Source organism: Phocoena phocoena, chromosome 21 (genome assembly GCF_963924675.1).
Source record: "Phocoena phocoena chromosome 21, mPhoPho1.1, whole genome shotgun sequence".
Lineage (NCBI taxonomy): Eukaryota > Metazoa > Chordata > Mammalia > Artiodactyla > Phocoenidae > Phocoena > Phocoena phocoena.
The window spans coordinates 36,208,083-36,226,919 of record NC_089239.1 but is presented as its reverse complement, the minus strand read 5'-3'; the positions used below and the strand labels follow the sequence as shown (position 1 = coordinate 36,226,919).

Below are 18,837 nucleotides of genomic sequence, written 5' to 3'. Positions count from 1 at the left end.
AGATACTTCCTTGAAGTTGAATAGGATGCAACCTGAATGATATCGGGTAGTTGCTTGATTCTTTCAAAAGCTGAAAAAAAAGGGTACGATAAAAAATGCCAAGAACCTAATATTTACTGTAAAATCAACTTAGGATTCTAGCAGTTTCACACTAAGTAGCTTTTAAAAGCACTAGATGTGAATCAGCTTTTTCCAGAACACAGCTGAGGGTAAAATATTAGACGCAGAATGGAACACAATCAGGCACTAACTGGATTTTCCACATTTTTTTTTTAATAAAAAGAAATCCTCAAATTGATAAATGCCAATACCTTTGGGACTCATGAGTGTGGCTTCCACAGCCTTCCCTCCATCCCCACATCTGGCTTCATCAAAAGGAAGGCACTGTTCTCCTGTCCCTGCAACCACTTCAGCATTTTTAGTCAAGTCTTTTGCACCCGTGAGTGACTTCGGGCGATAAATCCTGCGAGTGTTAGTGTCAGAAACATACAAATCCCCTGAGACTGGATCAGTTGCAAGGTAGTATCTATGAGCTGGGCTGCTGCTGTAAAGAAAGATGATACATAAACATCACAAAGAAAGTTACTCCTAAAACACAGAAATTGAAAGCAAAATAAAACAGTTGATGAGAAACTAATTATAAACCGAGACCCCCCCACCCATCAATGGCTGGAAGAATTGGTGGCAACCTCTAACGTGACTGCTTTCCTTCCTTGTCTGTTGCTGAGGATTTAACAATTTAGGAAACGGCCATCTTAAAAATAATCACCTTTACAAGGCAACATGCTTCCAGCCTGAAACAAAGAAGCAAGTTCTCGGAATCTTTTTGGTTCAATGCAAAGCCATTAACATACAGCCTTTGAGTGATAGGCTTCAAGTTTATTCCAGGGGACGGGTGTCTCTACCAAACTCACCAGTGAAGTATTAACATACTAGTGATTTTACTTGCATCTCACGGTAGGGAAATCTCCTGTCTTCTCTTGCAATCAAACCAAAACCACCTGGCTCCAAAAAAATTACTTTTTTTGAAAGAAAAAAAAAAAGTAGTGCTGTGTCTGTCTGGGTTGCTCTACTGGAATCCAGAAAGGTAATCTGACGCAGTGACGTCTGTTCTGAGCTATGGGGTTAAATACTAAAATGAGGCCATTCAAGAGAAGGAGGCAGTCTTAGTGGCCTAACGCACTGAGTCAGAATGCTGGGTTCATCACTTCCATTTTTAAAATTTGCAAATTAAGCTGCTCTAAAACATGTCTATGAATTTGGTGACATACAGACATTTGTTCACAATACAGAGTACCTCAATTTTATAAATCTAAATTAGTGCAAATGTAAAATATGTTACGTCCCGTTACCTGTAAAAACGGTTAAGACCAACGTTAGCAAGGAATGGACAAATTATGACATAGAGTTGAAATTGCAAGGTAATCCCCTTACATATACTTAACACCACATTCTTGGAATTAATGTAATTTTGTACTGTGTGCAAATATTGCCTTCTGAAAAAAAAAATTCTAAAAAGTTTAAATGATTTGGTACCTTGACAAAGACGTCAACAGGCAGGAATCTCTGAGATTCCACAAGTCTTTCGATGACAAAATTGGTTTTACTGATTTTATTCTCATTCTCTTTCTCTCTCCACACACACACACTTACAGGCTTGTTTCCATTTATTTTATATATAGATATTTAAAATACGTAGTATAAATCTAACTACATGAAAATATTTACCCTGAGTAATGGTTTAGTAGCTTTCTCATTACTAGTTAGGTTCTAATGAAGCAGTTCTCACTACTTAATGCTCTTCTTTTTAAGTGGTGAGCACGTGCACTTGACTCTGCTGTGAAAGGCTCTAGTGTTGTTCACTGGTGTTTCTCACATTGGGAGAGGGGACAGCTGGCCACACATGGGGCCTGTAGAGGCCTCTGGGGCTCTAGAAAGCTCCGTGGCGGTGATGTTGGTAGACAAACACCCAGACCCACAAAGGCTTGAACGCCTTCAGATTCTCCTTTCCAGCCTTTAATATCTTTTAGTGACAAGAAACAGGTTAGAGCAAGAGGTCCTGAGTGTGTAAATATGAGGGAAAAGGGTGAAAAGTGATATGAGGAACTCATAAAGAGATGCAAAAAGCCATCTGACATAAAAGCCCTTCAGAACTACTGGGTTAGACCTGATGATCAACTTGCCATGCTCAGTGTTATTGTATCATGTTTATAAGTTGATGCCTGAAATTTAATTTTATTTAATTTTTATTTTTCAATTAAAAAAAGTTATTTATTTGTTTTTGGCTGCATCGGGTCTTAGTTGCAGGATCTTTCATAGCAGCCCGTGGGCTCTTTGTTGAGGTGCGGCGGGCTTAGCTGCCCCACGGCATGTGGGATTTTAGTTCCCTGAACAGGGATCGAACCCGTGCCCCCTGCACTGGGAGCGCCGAGCTTTAACCACTGGACCGCCAGGGAAGTCCCGATGCCTGAAGTTTTAAATGCAACGAGACATATGGTGTTCCTTAGTGCGGTAGTTCATTACTCTGTAATGAAGTGAAAAGTTACATATCAGTATAACATTCAGAGCAATTTTATAGAGGCTTTCCTCCCCCCCATAATCAGTCTGATCTTCCAGGTATGTATATATAGCTGGTGACACAGCTGCAACTCAATCAAGCTGGGTCTATTTTGGAAGACATGACATTGGAGAGGTTCTTTAGTCTTTCCTATCTCCCTGATTACATACTAATTATTGTACAGTTGGCTGTAAATACACATACACACATTTTATTTTCTTGCCAGCTGTACAGCTATGAGCATGACCTGTGGACCAGATTGCCTAGGTCTGAACACAGTTAGCATCACTAACTGTGTGACCTTGAGCAAGACAGCTAACTTATCTTTGCCTCAGATTCCTTATCTGTAAAGGTGATAATAATGCAGATTTCATAGGATGCTGAGAGGATTACACGAACTAGTACAAGTACAATCCTTAGAACAGTGCCTGCCACACAGTATATACTCAGTAAGCATTAGCTGGGCTTCCCTGGTGGCGCAGTGGTTAAGAATCCGCCTGCTAGTGCAGGGGACACGGGTTCGAGCCCTGGTCCGGGAAGATCCCACATGCCGCGGAGCAACTAAGCCCACGTGCCACAACTACTGAGCCTGCACTCTAGAGCCCGTGAGCCACAACTACTGAGCCCACGTGCCACAACTACTGAAGCCCGTGTACCTAGAGCCTGTGATCCGCAACAAGAGAAGCCACTGCAATGAGAAGCCCGCACACCGCAACGAAGAGTAGCCTCTGCTTGCCACAACTAGAGAAAGCCCACGCATAGCAGCGAAGACCCAACACAGCCAAACATAAATAAAATAAATTTATAAATAATAAATTTAAAAAATTTAAAAATGTTAAAAAAAAATTAGCTATTCTTTTTTTTTTTTTTTTTTTTTCCACAGTACGCGGGCCTTTCACTGTTGTGGCCTCTCCCGTTGTGGAGCACAGGCTCCAGACGCGCAGGCTCAGCAGCCGTGGCTCACGGGTCCAGCCGCTCCGCGGCATGTGGGATCTTCCCGGACCGGGGCACGAACCCGTGTCCCCTGCATCGGCAGGTGGACTCTCAACCACTGCGCCACCAGGGAAGCCCCCCTAGCTATTCTTAGTATTGGCTTGTATCCTGTCTCCTCTTACATTGCTACGTCTTTTTGCCTTGTAACTCTAGCCAGTGTAGAAGTGTAATAATTACTGTTAACTAAACTATAACTTGACTTCTGAAAATGTAAAGAAGAAAAAAAATTCTCTAAATTTGGATACGTTCTAATTTGTTTCCTTGGTCCTGCTGTTATACTATAACATCGAAACTACTAAAACGACGCAGATCCTTCTTAAAACATCCAGTTTGAATTGTTTCTAGAGCAATGATGATAAAGGTAAGTGAATAATGCATACTTTTCCATGATGTTCCTCATTCTGAGAAAGAACAACAGATTTCTGAGATGCTGTTTGAGTAGCAGTGGCACTCTCTTCAGCTATAGGGCACGAGTTTTCTTGGTCCAAAAATAATGGACATTCGAGTCATAAGCTTTGCCTTTATTGGCATAACTTTTATTCCAGTGGGACAGTAGTAAGAGAAGGTCCAAAGTGGTGCTTTACATTTGCTATTTCCTGTCCTGAAGCACTCCTTCCTTGAGGACACAGAAATTTCTAAACCAAGCAGTATATGCCAGTGGCTTGAAAGATGTCCACCAAGTGAAGGCTCGAATCTCGCAGAGAACTCTACTGTCCAGAAGAACAAATGTGGAGGAGCACGTGGCCCTGGAGAAGAGAATTTGCTCCTGGAAATACTCCCCACAGACTAGCAGGAAACGAGAGCTCCATCCACTGCCGGCAGGGCAGCGTGCTATGGCAACCTAGAGCTGCTTCTTGGGTCCCAGCCTTCCCTAAATGAAAGAAGGGATCTGTACTGAAACACTAAAAGAAGAGACAAGTGAGTTTGGAAATTTGCAGTTGCCAGACTGGTGGCAAGAAGCTCTGAGCCACGTGTGCGACGCGTCTGGGACTCAAGGACACCTGATCTAAGCACAGAGTTTTCTGATAGCGGTTCTTGTCCTTCTGCCTTCCTGAAAAGCCAAAGCCCTGGAGAGGCTGGGAAGGTGGTACAAACGGGTGATGAGCTTTTAGATCAGTAATACATCTGTGAACACGGGAGGCTATGATGACTGCAAACGGTCAGCCGCTGGCAGCTGGGGTGCAGGAAATGGGGGGAAATCTCTATTCAGCAGAAGTACAATAGCCTTCTTGTGTGACTGACTGGGAGTTTCATTTCAGAAAGGTTTATGATAACATTGAGATTGTGACTAATAGCAGCAAAATCAAAGAAACTGAGATCAAGAGAAGAGCCTTTACTATTACTGTGTCTTGATTCTTAACTCACCCTGAACTGCCTAGACCATCACAACCACCAAGCCGTTTTCTCTGCATCTTCTTCAGTTAGATACAGACCTGGTGGTAAATGCAGACTAGATTTGCTCATTTATTTTGTCATAATTCAACCTTCTTAGACTTGAGAAATATTTGCAAAGGACAAGCTATAGAATAGATATCATTAGCACTTTTAATCTTTTTAGCTGGAAACTGTACCACAGCCCTTGGAACACAGAGTATCTGAAGAAGCATAAATTACATTTATGTATAAAATTTCTGGCTAATGAAAGACTGTTTATATTATTGCAAGCAGGGTTTCGGGATGCGATATTCTTGTGCCTGCTTAATTTTTAAATATTAAGTCAATGAGAAGCGCTGAATCAAATTTTTATAGTTTTGTATCTAAACTTTAACCGGTTCAATTTCACAGAACTGTGATTGACCCTTTCTTTGATCTTCTAATTGGCAATATAAAATTCACAAAGTTTAGTTTTAGACCTCCATGCTTAAATGCCCCTTGGCTGGTATTAGTTAATTAATTTAGTTTCCTTTATTTTGGAATTTTAAAGCATTGGAACAGGAGTGAGCTAAAATTTACTGCCTACAAAAAGGGTTTGTTAGCAAACTAACACTATAAACATGGTAAGAGGAAATGTTTAGCATATATAACAGAAACTTATTTTCTAAGCATTTCAGAAGCTCCCATTTATGTAAAAAGTTTAATATGCTGGGTAGTATTTATAACTATTCATTAAAGTATAGCTAGAGACTTTGATTTGATACAATATCCTGACAAGTACTTAATAAATTTGGTATGACAGAATATTTTGAATTCTAAAATATTAAGACTACTGTTTTTATATTTATTTTACTATTCAATATTTTTATTCATTCTTTCCCCCCATTAGTCCAATTAATGAGACTGCTGACAGGGCATGAAACACACGTAGAGGAGCAGAAGCGCGCATTTTCCTACTTTACTTAATCATTAACAACCGACTTCTCTGTCCATTTTCATAGATTTAGACATAGTTTTCTTTTTCCTCCTATATCACCTACTCCTAAGCCTTTCATGATGTTTATGTTAGCCAGGAAAGTGGGGATAAGGAGAAATCCAGGTGGATCCTATCATCTGGCAAAAGGAAGATGATAGAGGTAGGTAAATAGGAAGAAGCACCTGAAAAGAATTTTAATTTTTAAGCTAAATGAAGAAGCTCCGATGAGCTGAAATATCGTCATTTTGTTTAGGTCAATTTTGATAAATTAGTTACTAAGTGAAGGGAATCCCTATTTTTGTCAATGATTTTGTCCTCTGTTTGATGACTTGAACTCAAAAGCCTTGGTTATTTTCTACATCTTCCTCTTTTTCATCACCCATACACAGTGTGTCCATTCTCTGCCTTCCTTTATTTTATTGGCTGATCGCCTTCATGACTTGCCAGACTATTTCAGGTAGCATCTCGTGGTTTCACGTAAGTCTTCTAACTGATCTTCAAGTCATCCTGGACACTGATACCAGATTCACCTAAAAGGCCACTTTGAGATGCCGCTATCTTGTTCAAGACCAGACCATGGTTCCCTACTGTCTCTGTTACCCTGTAGGACAGGAGAGGAACTCCTTAGAGCTACCAAGGCCCTGAGCTCTCTGACCCTAACCTGCCTTTCTACCTGTGTTTCTCATTATTACCAATATGGTAATTTTGGCATTATCAAAATTATAATTTTGAAGTGGATCGGGCTCCTCTTGGAACATGTCCCGCTCGTCTCTTTTGAGCAAGTAAGTTGACTTGCTCTATATTCTTTTGTTACCGAGTCCAAGCTCACTCTGCTCACCGCATGACAGCCTAATAAATCGGAGACGCTGTGTTGAGGCAGGGGGATACCACTTTATTCGGAAAGCCGGCAGACCGAGAAGGTGGCAGACTACAGTCCCAAAATAACCATCTTATCGGGCTTTGGATGCCAGTTTCTTTTATAGCACAGTGAGGGGAGGAGATAAGGAAGTAAAGTAAAAAGGCCACAAGTTTTGGAAATATCCCCTGGAATGGCCAGCCTGGGGGAGGGGATGTGCTAATTTCTTCTTTCTGGCAGCCATCCGCAGGTGGGCAGGGTCCGGATGTTCCCCTGAACAAAGACACTTTGGGTTAACATTCAGGCAGAGCGGCAGGGTTCCCCGGGGCAGGCCATTGTGTAGAGACAGTATCCTTTCAGTGAACAAAAGCATCGGGAAGCGAGGGTTAAAGTAAAAGAAACAGACCCAACAGGTAGTCAGATTGGGCTCCTCCCTGCTTCACTTTATTCATGACTGCCCTCCTTCCTCCTGGTTGTTTTGGGTAAGCAGACTTCACCTTAGAGCTATGGCAAATATCCACCTTCCGGGAAACCTCCGACCCACGCTCCCATTTCCCAGGAATCCCTTCCTGCACAGTTACTCTCGCAGGACAGGCCATGGATGTGATGAAGCGTCAAAGAACGACACTGATGATGTGATTCAGTCCATTACATGCACATCTTGTTTCCCCTACTAGATTGGGAGTTCTGAGAGCGTGGACTTTGTCTCACACTACAATTTGTCCAAGAGCCTAGCACATGGTAAGTGATCAGTTAACACTGACTTAATAAAGACGAAATCAAGTTAAACCCCAAACCAGTTTATTTTACATGCATGGCGCATAAAGGAAATGCAAGCACCCACACGTAGCAGGATAGCGTACAGGGGAGATAATGTACAGAGGAGACTCATGACAGACGGGTTACAATGAGTATCACTGCCGAACAGCACGAGTCAGTACATAATGAGTTCATTTTATAAAGTACTGTTGATAAAAAAGGTAGCTCTAACCTCATAGATTTTTCCCCAGAGAGATGACAGTTCTAGGTAATTTGTCAAATGGTTGTGAAATAAACCTAGCTTTTTGCACACCCAGGGCATTAGCCCATAGAAACCTGGCCGTTTGGACAGATGAAAACTGGCTGTGTGGTATAGTGCAAAGAACACACTTTTTAGAGGCATTCAAATCTCTGCTCCCCGTTTCTTAGTTATGTATCTTGGGGAAGACACACAACCTCCTTGAGCCTCTGTCAGTTCCTGTTATGTGGGTTGGAAGGGCTGTTATGTGGGTCTGCAGCACCGTGTATCTGGCACCGTGCCTGGCGTGGAATAGGCCGGCTTGTTAAAAGGTGGCTGCTCTGATGGGCTTTCTGTATTGCCTCCAGTGTTTTCGCACTTAGTTGGTGCACACACCAGGTTGTCTTCTTTTCTCCACAGTTACTAAGAAGGCAAGGCCAGAAAAAGTTTGATGTTCTGCTGTGGTTTCTAAAAGCAGAGCTTTGCAGGCTCAGAAGTCTGGAGAAATTCCGTGTTAGTTTTTGCATGCGGCTGGGCTATTAGCTGGTAGCATAAGATCAGTAGGGGAGCTTAGGAAAAGGTCTTAGGACCAGGCCTGGTCGTACGGATATGCGACAGCTACACATCTTCCAGCAGAAAGTTTTTAATTCCTAGTAGTCAATCTCTACACCAGAGTTTAACTGAGTCATGTGGATTTATTCATCTCAAGGACTTCACATAAATTATCACTAATTCTTCTTTCTAATATCATTTTATTAGTTATTTTAATGGCCAAACTACATTTAGCATATCCAATATGTCTTGCTTTTTTGGCTAGCTTTACTTGCAAATGTATTTTTTTCTCCCCCCCCCCCCTTTTTTTTTTTGCTGTCCTGAGGAAAGTTTTTCAGTCAAAAGTGTCCATATATTATACAAGCTTGCCCCGTACCTTCTCAGCTAAGCGTACAGAGCAAACAGAATCTGGAAAACTTCTGAACCTATGTATTTGCTTCGACTATAACCATTCTTAGCCTCGAGGAAAGTCTTTTCTTCCATAATCATGTCAGTGGAGACACTAATTCTTAAAACTCAAATCTAGTAATTCTCTCAACTTAGGAAAACATAAATGGGTTTTAAACACACAGTTTTAACTACAGCAGCAATGAATTTACCAGGAAGTCAATAAAGCTTAACCTTCAGGGCCCCTTCACTTGTATGGGTTCCTTCCAAGACCAATGAGGGCCCTGGCAGCGTAGTCAGGCGATCTCACGTTTTTAAAAATTTGCCAAAGTAAACTATTTTTAGATTCTTTTTCTTAAACAGAACCCCCCAAATTGAATAAGCTTTGGGCCCAATAAAGCAGAATCTGCCCTGGCTATTGGTCAAACTCAACTCTCCGTAAACTCTCCCAGCTGTGCTTCAAATGTTCTGTTCTATATGGCTCAGAGTCAGTCACTGAAATTTACAGATTTTTTTGTTGTTGTTACATAGAGATGTTCATTATACTAATTTTTTTGTGACAGAATTTACTTTGTCAGCCAACTTGAAAATATAAATTTCACAAAAGGAGTTGCAAGATGCTGTATAATAGTGGTTCATTTGAGTAGTTTTCATTCCTTAGATGTTCCGTGATACTGAGTTTCCTCTCTCATGATGAAATGTTCTTAGAAAACAATGTCAGATAGTCACATTGAAAAGTAAAAAGGACATTCAAAAATATACAATAACTTTTAAGCAAGATGCTTACCTATGTCTAAAATCTTTATTTCTTGGTGGAAGCAGACAAAAAAAGGCGGAGAAAAAAGCATAGTTAGAAAAGGTTTCTATATCATGAGTTGAATACTGAGATTTTAATTATTTTATGGAAAATTGCTAACTTAAGCAGAAATAACACTGGAAATGAATTTTGTAGGTCAAGGCTCATCAAATAACTCACAGAATAGGATGATTTTGATAACCACACTTAAATGAACAATGCAAAAACAGCCATTTGTTACTTTAACTATTGGCATTATGGTTGATGGGTTAACCCAACTTGAAGATCCAATATTCTAGTTGAAAGTTATAGGCTTAGTTGGTTTGCTATTATGTCCCAATACTGTAGGAAAATATTTTACACCTTAATTTCAACCCATGTGAAACAAAAGAGTGACAACCTATATCATAAGGTTATTCCAAAGATAACTGAAGGGGTTTAAAAATCATAGTTCTAGCTTATTAGAGTACAGAGAATTCACTGGAATCAGTGAGACATTTTATACACTGGGTGACTTCATACTCTTTTATGCATTTATGGCACAATATATACGTGTTGGGCTTTTCTTACCTTTAACCAAGAATTTAACTGCTTCCTAAGGAGAACTGTAAACACTGGAAAGGTACGTTTAAATAAATGAATCAGTACGTTAGATTCAACATTTTTTAAATAAAGGCATGTGTAGCTCTGATCAAAGTCCCGAGCTACGCAGAGACATACCTCAGTTCCAAGACGCTCGTCACGTTCCCGGAAGGGAACATCCGCCGCACGTAGTTGAAGTCCCCCACGTACAGGCTGCCGTCGATCCCACAGGCTAACGCCACTGGGGCCAAGAGTTTATTCCCGTCAGCTGGACCATTGCAGCTCGGGCACGAGATGCTGCGCCTCCGGCCGTTGCCCATGATGCTGCTGACGACAGGAGGCTGTTGGGAGATAAACTGGTTTTCTCCGTTTCCCTTGTACAGTATACCTAGAAGAGAGAAAACGCATTTTTCTTAAGATGAAAGGAGCAGAGATGAAAAGCAAACATGTTCACTCTAGAAACCACAATTCTCTGCCTTTTCGATCTGGACTGAAAACTGTCATCTGAAGTTCCTTCGGAAAGAGCTCCATTCAGTTACCTAGTGTAAGACATTATGTGTCAAGATACATAGGATACATCAAAAAATGCCGTCCGTTAGGGATTTAAAGAATGTCTGGTGGAAGAAACAAAGGACTAACGAGAAAACTTAAAAACCCAAATTCTCAACATCAGTGATTCTCAAACTTGGCTACACATTGGAACTGACAGGGGAGCTGTAAAAACTACCGATGCTGGGAACTCACCCTGAGGGATGCTGATTTAATTGATTTGGGGTGCAGCCTCGGCACTGAGATTTTTTAGAACTCTCCAGATGCTCTTAACGTGCAACCGAGTTTGAGAACCATCTCTACACAATGTTCTTTAGGGAACTGCAAGCTTGCCTAATTGTTAAATGATGTCGAAAACATTCTATATTAATCCAACTAATAAAAATGGGCACCGTAAATATGAATTTCTTCTTTATGAGTTTATCACTGATTTTTAAAAGGTTAAATACACTTTCTAGGAAACAGAAGTAGGAAATATATATCAAACCTCCAACATACTACTGTACTGCTGAAGAGCGTCCTTCTCGCTCACGCTTCAGCCTGCCTTGAGAATGCATGTGCATGCAATGATTCGAGATCTCAGACGGGACAAAACTGGGAAGGGCAGTTATAATGTCAAGTGAATTCTGCTTTTAGACATGAAAGTGCCAGTAAGTTTAAGAAGACAAAATACCAGTCTGCTCTACTTTGGTCTGCAATGAGAATCTGAGAGAAAATTCCAAATAAATATTTTCATAGTTAGAGACTGGATTTGAGTGGAGATTCTAACTTTATTCATTTACCAGTTTTATACATAGATCACTGGTTCCGTTTTGCTCTGATGTAACTGGATGGTCAGCTGTTATTGTTCCACACACATTCAAGATCCTTCTCAATGTGTTATTCTCTGTAAACACCTGTTGTTTATACTTTTTAACAGATGTACTGTTAGAGGAATCAATCCCATGAAAGTACAAACAGGAAACTTGAGAAAGTGTTTTTTCCTCCCACTTTGGGATAATTTTAAAGTGAAGAAGAAAGCAGAATAATTATGCTCCTCTCATAGCTCAGCACATTTTAGGTGAATTCTGGGATTACTTTTTTAATGCTTTGCTATTTGGGTGATGTAATAATCATAGCCAATCTACACAAAGAAATCAGGACTGATAAAACAGGTTTATTCAAATTCAGGGAAAATCATCTACATAGGCTGGATCATAACAGCAGATGAAAGGCATTTTGCCTTGAATATTCAAAGAATACATTAATGAGCCCTAAGGTCTCTCTTTCTGTGATTACGTTATTTGACAATTACAGGACTATAATCTCCTAGAAGAGCCAGTTCTGTAACTTTCATCAGGACAGTCCCACAAAGTCGGCCTACTGCTCTACTGCATCTGACTTATTCCTTCATTTCTTAGAGCAATCGGTCTTTCGTGATTCTCCTCTATTATGACAGAACAGAAAGATGAACATGAGAATATTTATTTCCACGTTCCAGGGTGCCTGCACAAACACCTGCCACTGTCTACATTTTTGTCTTTTCTTCCTTAATATATTTCCATAGCTCATCCACCTTGTCATGATTACAAATCACTTTGTTTACTCAATTAGACACACGTCACTTTGAAAAGCCACTACTTGTCAAACTGCTCTTGGATAAAATCTGAAATCACAATCAGTTCTCTGTGAATCAGGTTAGCTTGCATTTTAAAATAATATCTATTTTATAATTTATAACCATTTTTTTGGAGGACGGAATTTGGCGTGGCCCAGTTTTTACATCTGACCTGATATCTTAATAAAAATTAAGGGCTTCCCTGGTGGCGCAGTGGTTGAGAGTCTGCCTGCCAATGCGAGGGGACACGGGTTCGAGCCCTGGTCTGGGAAGATCCCACATGCCGCAGAGCAACTAGGCCCGTGAGCCACAACTACCGAGCCTGCGCGTCTGGAGCCTGTGCTCCGCAACAAGAGAGGCCGCGATAGTGAGAGGCCCGCGCACCGCGATGAAGAGTGGACCCCGCTCGCCGCAACTAGAGAAAGACCACGCACAGAAACGAAGACCCAACACAGCCAAAAAAAAAAAAAAAAATTAACTATACACTATTCTCTGGCAGACTGTATGTATTTTTACTATATATATCCACACGCAGAATATCTATGCGTTTCTTAATCCTCCCGAATATGACACTGAGTGTTCAGTATCAGGTACGGGCTTTCCTCAAGTTCTTTGCTTGTACTCTTCTTACTGGTTCATAATCTCTTGGGTGAAATCCTGTGGCGAACTGGTTATGAACTTTACCCCGTGTTCTCATCATAACTAAAATGCATGTGGAGAGGTTTTTCCTCCCATTTTGTTGGTAAAGAACTGGAGGAATATAGCAGTATGTCAAACCATGTGAAATATAATTGTAGAAAATTTAATCGAGAGCCGCTACTAGCACGGCAGGCACATGGCTTTGCATTTTGAAAGACGTGGTTAAACCTCGTGTGACTGACGTAGCAGGCTTCAGACAGTGCTGATGACCAGAGAGGGCACAGAGAGCATCCTCTGGGGATGGGACGCCCCACGTCTCCAAAACATGTGCTGCACGTGGCACTAGTTTTCGGCTCTGCTCCCAACCTTCTGAGGTGCAAAGTGAACTAAAACCTGATGTCCAGGACACAGCCGGAAAGGAAGGAGAGCTTAGCACCGCTGTAAACTAGGAAAGGTGCAAAGGGTCTTTCTGTTTTGTCTTTTTCTTACTACTGATTCGCTCCGTACGATTCTCTTCTGGAGGTGAGGCACCAGCATTTTCAAGCACTGGCCTGGAAACTGTTTTAGATTTAGCACGTTTGGGAAGTTTAAAATGTATCCTCTCCAACTCTGACAAACTTTTTTTTTTTTTTACAAAAAGAATCAATATCAAAGCAACATTAGTCTGAAAAAGCGGCCATTAATCATAGTTAAATATTTAGTTGTATTGCATGCTTAATTCGGCATTCTGAACCTCGGAAACCTCTGCTAAGAGAAAAGCTAGATTGTTTCGACAAGACTGAACTCTTCTTCTCTGGCTATTCGTAAGAGAAGGGCAGACATTTACTAGCACGGGATATGGTTCAGGATAGGAGGTGAGAGCAAGTTGCCTTAGGATTCTGTCTTTCTAGCAAAGCACCTATACACTATCTGAGATGTAGCCAGCATGTGGGTAAAATGTTAGAAACACAGCGAAGACAACAGAATTTGTTTAATGTAAATAATATTCTTTGTGAGATGAAGCGGGCCACATTTTGCAAATAATTTATCTCTTTTGGTTTGTGAGATCTGACATGTTTTTTCACAGCAGATTTACTTATAAGGTCTACAACACAATACTTTTGATTATTGCTTTTTTTTCTAGATTACTTGCAAAGTCAGATGACAGCATATGTAACCCAGTTTGAGTGGGAGAAGTTTTTTCCCTCAAATACAGTCTAAGAAGAACTGAAAAATAATCTAGATACTGAGAACAGACTAATTATTTAAGGATTAAGATCTACTAGAAACACTTTGGTAAAGTGACTTGGCATTTTATTTTTTCTTTACTTCAAAAATCCCCCTCCCTTCATTTTTCGTAAACCTCCCTAAAGCGCTCTGGATCAACTCGCTGACTTCCCGGGAAAACTATGTTGGTGACGAGCATATGAACATTGTGGCGTGTATTATGTAGTTCCCACTTTAGGCTTTTATAGTCTTTGAAAATACACTTCTCTCCCCCTACTAATTCTGATCCTATAGCATGCATGGGATAAAATATTGCTGCAGTTTAATCAATTTGAAGGTGAGTAATACTATCTGTGAACAAGATCTTACCATTCTGAACGTCCAATACGTGATGTTTGTTTAATGTCCAACCGCCCATGTTGGAAGCATCTAATTCGTAGCCTTGCAATATGGCAGTCCTTTTCTCCCACAAAGTCAGGTCCAAACACGACTCATATTCATATCCAACCGACACTAGAATCAAAACAAATCACAGTTCATCTTCCCAACCACAGGCAGAAATGGGATTTATTTTATTATTCTGATAAAACTGCTTTTTTCACTGATGTGCTCTGAGACTCTATTTCCACTTATTTGTGAGAAGAGTCTATTTTTATATGAGAAGATTTGATCACATAAAAGGTGTTTTTCTAAAAAATGATCTCCAAATATTATGTCTGTACTGACTTAATAGAAAACCAGTATTTTTTCCCACTTTTCACAAGGGGTTCACAGCACAAAACGAAGTTCAGGTCAGGTAACTGGGCGAATCATGAGATCCGACAACTCAGCCCTGAATGCTGATCAGATGATAACAACTAAGAATAACGTTTGCTATCTGCATAAGTAGTGATGTTTAGTTTCCAAGAGTATTAAGTTATGGAGAATATTTATAGTAAGTAAGGTTCAACATAGCAAAAAGATAGCCAGGTTATGACACCATATTCATATGTTATCAGGAACGGGCAATAAAACTAGCGGTAAATTAACACGAACAAATTACAGATGGAAAACTTCAGAGTTCACAATGAAACGCGGGTTTTAAAATTTAGAACAAAGTGAAGGGAGAAGTGGCAACTATCTGACTGATCTGAACTAATTCCAGTCCAAATTATATATTAATTTCAGAATAAAGTGTCTACTATATTTTCGGGTAACAGCTAAGAGAACAAAACACATGTTTTCCTTTAGTTTTTGATGTTCTGAGCCTGAGCTTGGAGCTACACTATGCATACCTCAACAGGTCAAACCTTGATTGCATTGTCCAGTCATGCAGTGAAACAACTCGTTTGATGTTTTAAGAATACCATTCCACTGAATTGACTGTTTCTTCCAGTCAGAAGAGCTGGAATAATTTTTGGACACAAATGTTGTCTGATGTCATGCTAAAATATCATTATGAGTTGAAACTACACTAGCTGTTAGATACTGAAAATATTAAAAAAAAAAAAAGGAGAAGGAAAGCTAACGAAATAAAATGATAAAGGAAAGAAAGAAACGAAAGAAGGAAGGGACACAATAAGAAAAAAACATGAAAGAAAGGATATGGCAGCCTGAAATCTCATTCAGAACATTCTTCTAAGATATAATTTCAGCCAGAAAAATGGATGCTTTCTCCTCTTCATCACATGGAGTATATTCCTCTTCCCCAAGGTAGATCTAAACAAACCAGCTTATCACTTTCCTAGGCAACCTTACTGTCTTCCTCTCTGCTTACCCATGGATTTTCACACGTTACAATGCATTTTATGTTAGTTCTGACTTCAAGACAATGTTTTCGGTTCAGAATATATATTTACAAGGGACTTACCAACAGCTTCAGATAGACCATAGACCTTTTGATTATAAGCATCTGTTTTATCCCATATAAAAGTATAGGCCAAGTTCGGTGAGGCAGGAAACCACTTTTGAAAGAGTCTTCCTACTACAGCTACCATCAGATGAACCTTCATTAAATTAAATGGGATAACGGACTGGGTCATGGTGATCTTAAGTACTGACTTATATCCGGCAGCTCTGGAACTCAGGTAGGAGAGTTTCAAGTCTGTTCCTGGAATTGTGGTTTCTTCATGGAGTACCTAGGGTTGGAGAAAGCAAACGGTGATCATGTACGACTATTAGGTAAAATGCATTGAAAGGAACGGCGCCAAGCAACTAAAATAAGACACTAAAGAGTCACTAATCATAAACACACATTTGAGATGTTATCTTATTCAATAATTAAAAATAACTCCTCTGCCAGCCCAATTTTTCTTCTCCTAAAAGCTTCTTGTTATTTATTCTGAGTTAATCACAGCTCAGGTGCTACCCCTCATACAGGAAATACTGTGACTGTTCCAGCAGGCTGACATGCAATGACTCGTTACTTTATGGTCACTGTGGATTCTCACTAACCCATCTGTCACACCTATGGCCCTGAAGAATTAGAGCAGACATTTGTAAGACGGTTAGCTCAGCACCTCGATGTGGTCCAGGCCAAAGATCTGGCCCACGCCAGCTGGCTCATTCAAGGATTAAACCTACTCCTAAAGGCAGGAATGATAGCAAAACAGACCAATTCATTTGGGTTAAATTGTAGCAAATTCCATATTCATGTTGGAAGGTAATAGCACATACTCATAATTAGTTAAACACTGCGCTTCAACTCACCACTGATTTTTGATATGATGGTACGTGAACTAATAGTTTCAAGTTGCGTAAATTTTCCCCCAGAGAACAACTAATGTGTTGTCGAATGCACACAAAAGACAGTCCATTTGTACTTTCTGAATTGAAGCGAGTGTAAGAAGTTAACATAATTACCTGCATAAGAATCATCTCCTTTACAAATTAAAAAAATCAAAGTCTTAACCCCACAACGTACGCATCGCTGTGCCTTGGTCAACGAATGCCAACAAATTTATCCCGACATAGGCAAAATATATTATGCCAAAACATTATTTAAATGTTTTGAAAAATTTATGTTACATTGTGTATAAAATCTATCCAAACAATTCAGATCCTACTTACTAGTGATGCTATTAGTTTGTTTAATAATAATAGCTCTTCCTAGGCTTACGACATCTACTGTAAAGTGCAAGACTATCTATGTTTAAGAACCTACCCCAGGAACTCACCACTTTCTCTACTAAGAATTAAATAGCATTCTCAAAGGCTGCCTCAGACTGCTCTATGACTATTCATTATTCAGACTTAAAGGACTACTTTTTCGCTTAGAAAAATCTTAGGATAGCGATTCAGTGTTCAGTAGTGTTCTCCTCCTTCCAGTTCCTCTCACGTGAAACGGTTAGGAATGATGTATATCTGTCATACAAATTTTTTAAAAAATTTATTTATTTTTGGCTGTGTTGGGTCTTCGTTGCTGCACGCGGGCTTTCTCTAGTTGCGGCGAGCGGGGGCTGCTCTTCGTTGCAGTGCGCGGGCTTCTCATTGAGGTGGCTTCTCTTGTTGCGGAGCACGGGCTCTAGGCACACGGGCTTCAGTAGTTGTGTCACGTGGGCTCAGTAGTTGTGGCTCACGGGCTCAGCAGTTGTGGCTCGCGGGCTCTAGAGCACAGGCTCAGTAGTTGTGGCGCACAGGCTTAGTTGCTCCGCGGCATGTGGGATCTTCCCGGACCAGGGCTCGAACCCGTGTCCCCTGCATTGGCAGGTGGACTCCCAACCACTGCACCACCAGGGAAGCCCTGTCATACAAATTTTAATAACTTAAGTAGAACCCATGCTACTGAGGGTATAGCTGTCACTTTCGATATAAACAATCACGCAGTTGGAAGTAGAACAAAAGAAGGGGCTAAACAAACTTCCATTCGGCCTGTGAGTCAGTGTTGGCAGGAAGCGGGATGTGATGCAATCTAGCAGACGAAGAAGGCACTGCTATGCTGTAACAGACACACCAATTTATTACAGTTGGCATTTTCCTTACCAGCCACGCTGACTGAATTCAAACACAGACTGTCTTAAGCAGAACAGTTTATGGAGATACAGAAACTTTCTAGAGCTCTATTAGACTTAGGGAAACCCTTACGTTTCAGATTGACAGTACTTTTGTAGGACTGTAGGGTACAGGGTGAATCATCTGAACAGAACTCACTGTTCTATATCATTGGGGTGAAACACCAGTGGGTTAGTTTGAAAAATAGATTTTGTGACTCTTGAATGGCCCTGAAAATATAAGTGATTGAAACCTCAGGCATATCATATTTATTTCCAAAATAATTTCCCATAAATTTGATAGGTTTTCCATAGGTAAGGCAGTCTTTCATGAATATATATTTCTGTGGTCTTCTAGGAGTTACTCCTGTATTTCAAAATATCGTGTTATTCCTAATTTTAATAACTGATTACCGTCTTTGTCATCATTAGCCTATTTCCCTGGAACAAGTATCTGCAGTTTAGTTCATTAAAACGTGTTTCTTAATTTGACCATATTTTTTGCATTAGTGGGAAAAGTAAATCCAGCCCGAGCGGAAAAACCAACCATTAAGCCGATTTTTGCCAGCTGCCTGATCTGTAAGCTCCATCCTTGACTTGGCTAAACACGCGGAAACCACGTCCTCCCAGCTCTACCTCCAAATCTGTCTAATCCATTCCCTCTTCTTCATTTCCACAACCGGTATGATTGGTGGGCCCTCTGCCTCGGGGTGCTGGGTCTGTATGGACGTACAGTGAATACGATTCTGTTCACTGATCTGTCTCCTTCTATTATTTTATGCATTTTGTCACTTGAGTTAGCATTAGA

The 18,837-nt window shown here is 40.4% G+C and overlaps 1 protein-coding gene across 8 annotated transcripts in view; it reads right to left on the bottom strand.

The window, feature by feature from the left end:
• TENM3 (teneurin transmembrane protein 3) overlaps window positions 1–18,837 on the bottom strand; it is a 439,982-nt gene that overhangs the window by 41,605 nt on the left and 379,540 nt on the right. For 3 of the 8 annotated variants that reach the window (XM_065899884.1, XM_065899885.1, XM_065899889.1), the window contains 5 exons: window positions 15,911–16,178; window positions 14,431–14,574; window positions 10,209–10,458; window positions 9,480–9,500; window positions 312–544 (listed from right to left, as the gene is read on the bottom strand). In XM_065899884.1, coding sequence (XP_065755956.1) covers window positions 312–544; window positions 9,480–9,500; window positions 10,209–10,458; window positions 14,431–14,574; window positions 15,911–16,178 — 916 coding nt within the window. The remainder of the gene's footprint in view (window positions 1–311; window positions 545–9,479; window positions 9,501–10,208; window positions 10,459–14,430; window positions 14,575–15,910; window positions 16,179–18,837) is intronic. The other 5 variants (XM_065899887.1, XM_065899890.1, XM_065899888.1 and 2 more) reach the window with 3 other exon arrangements.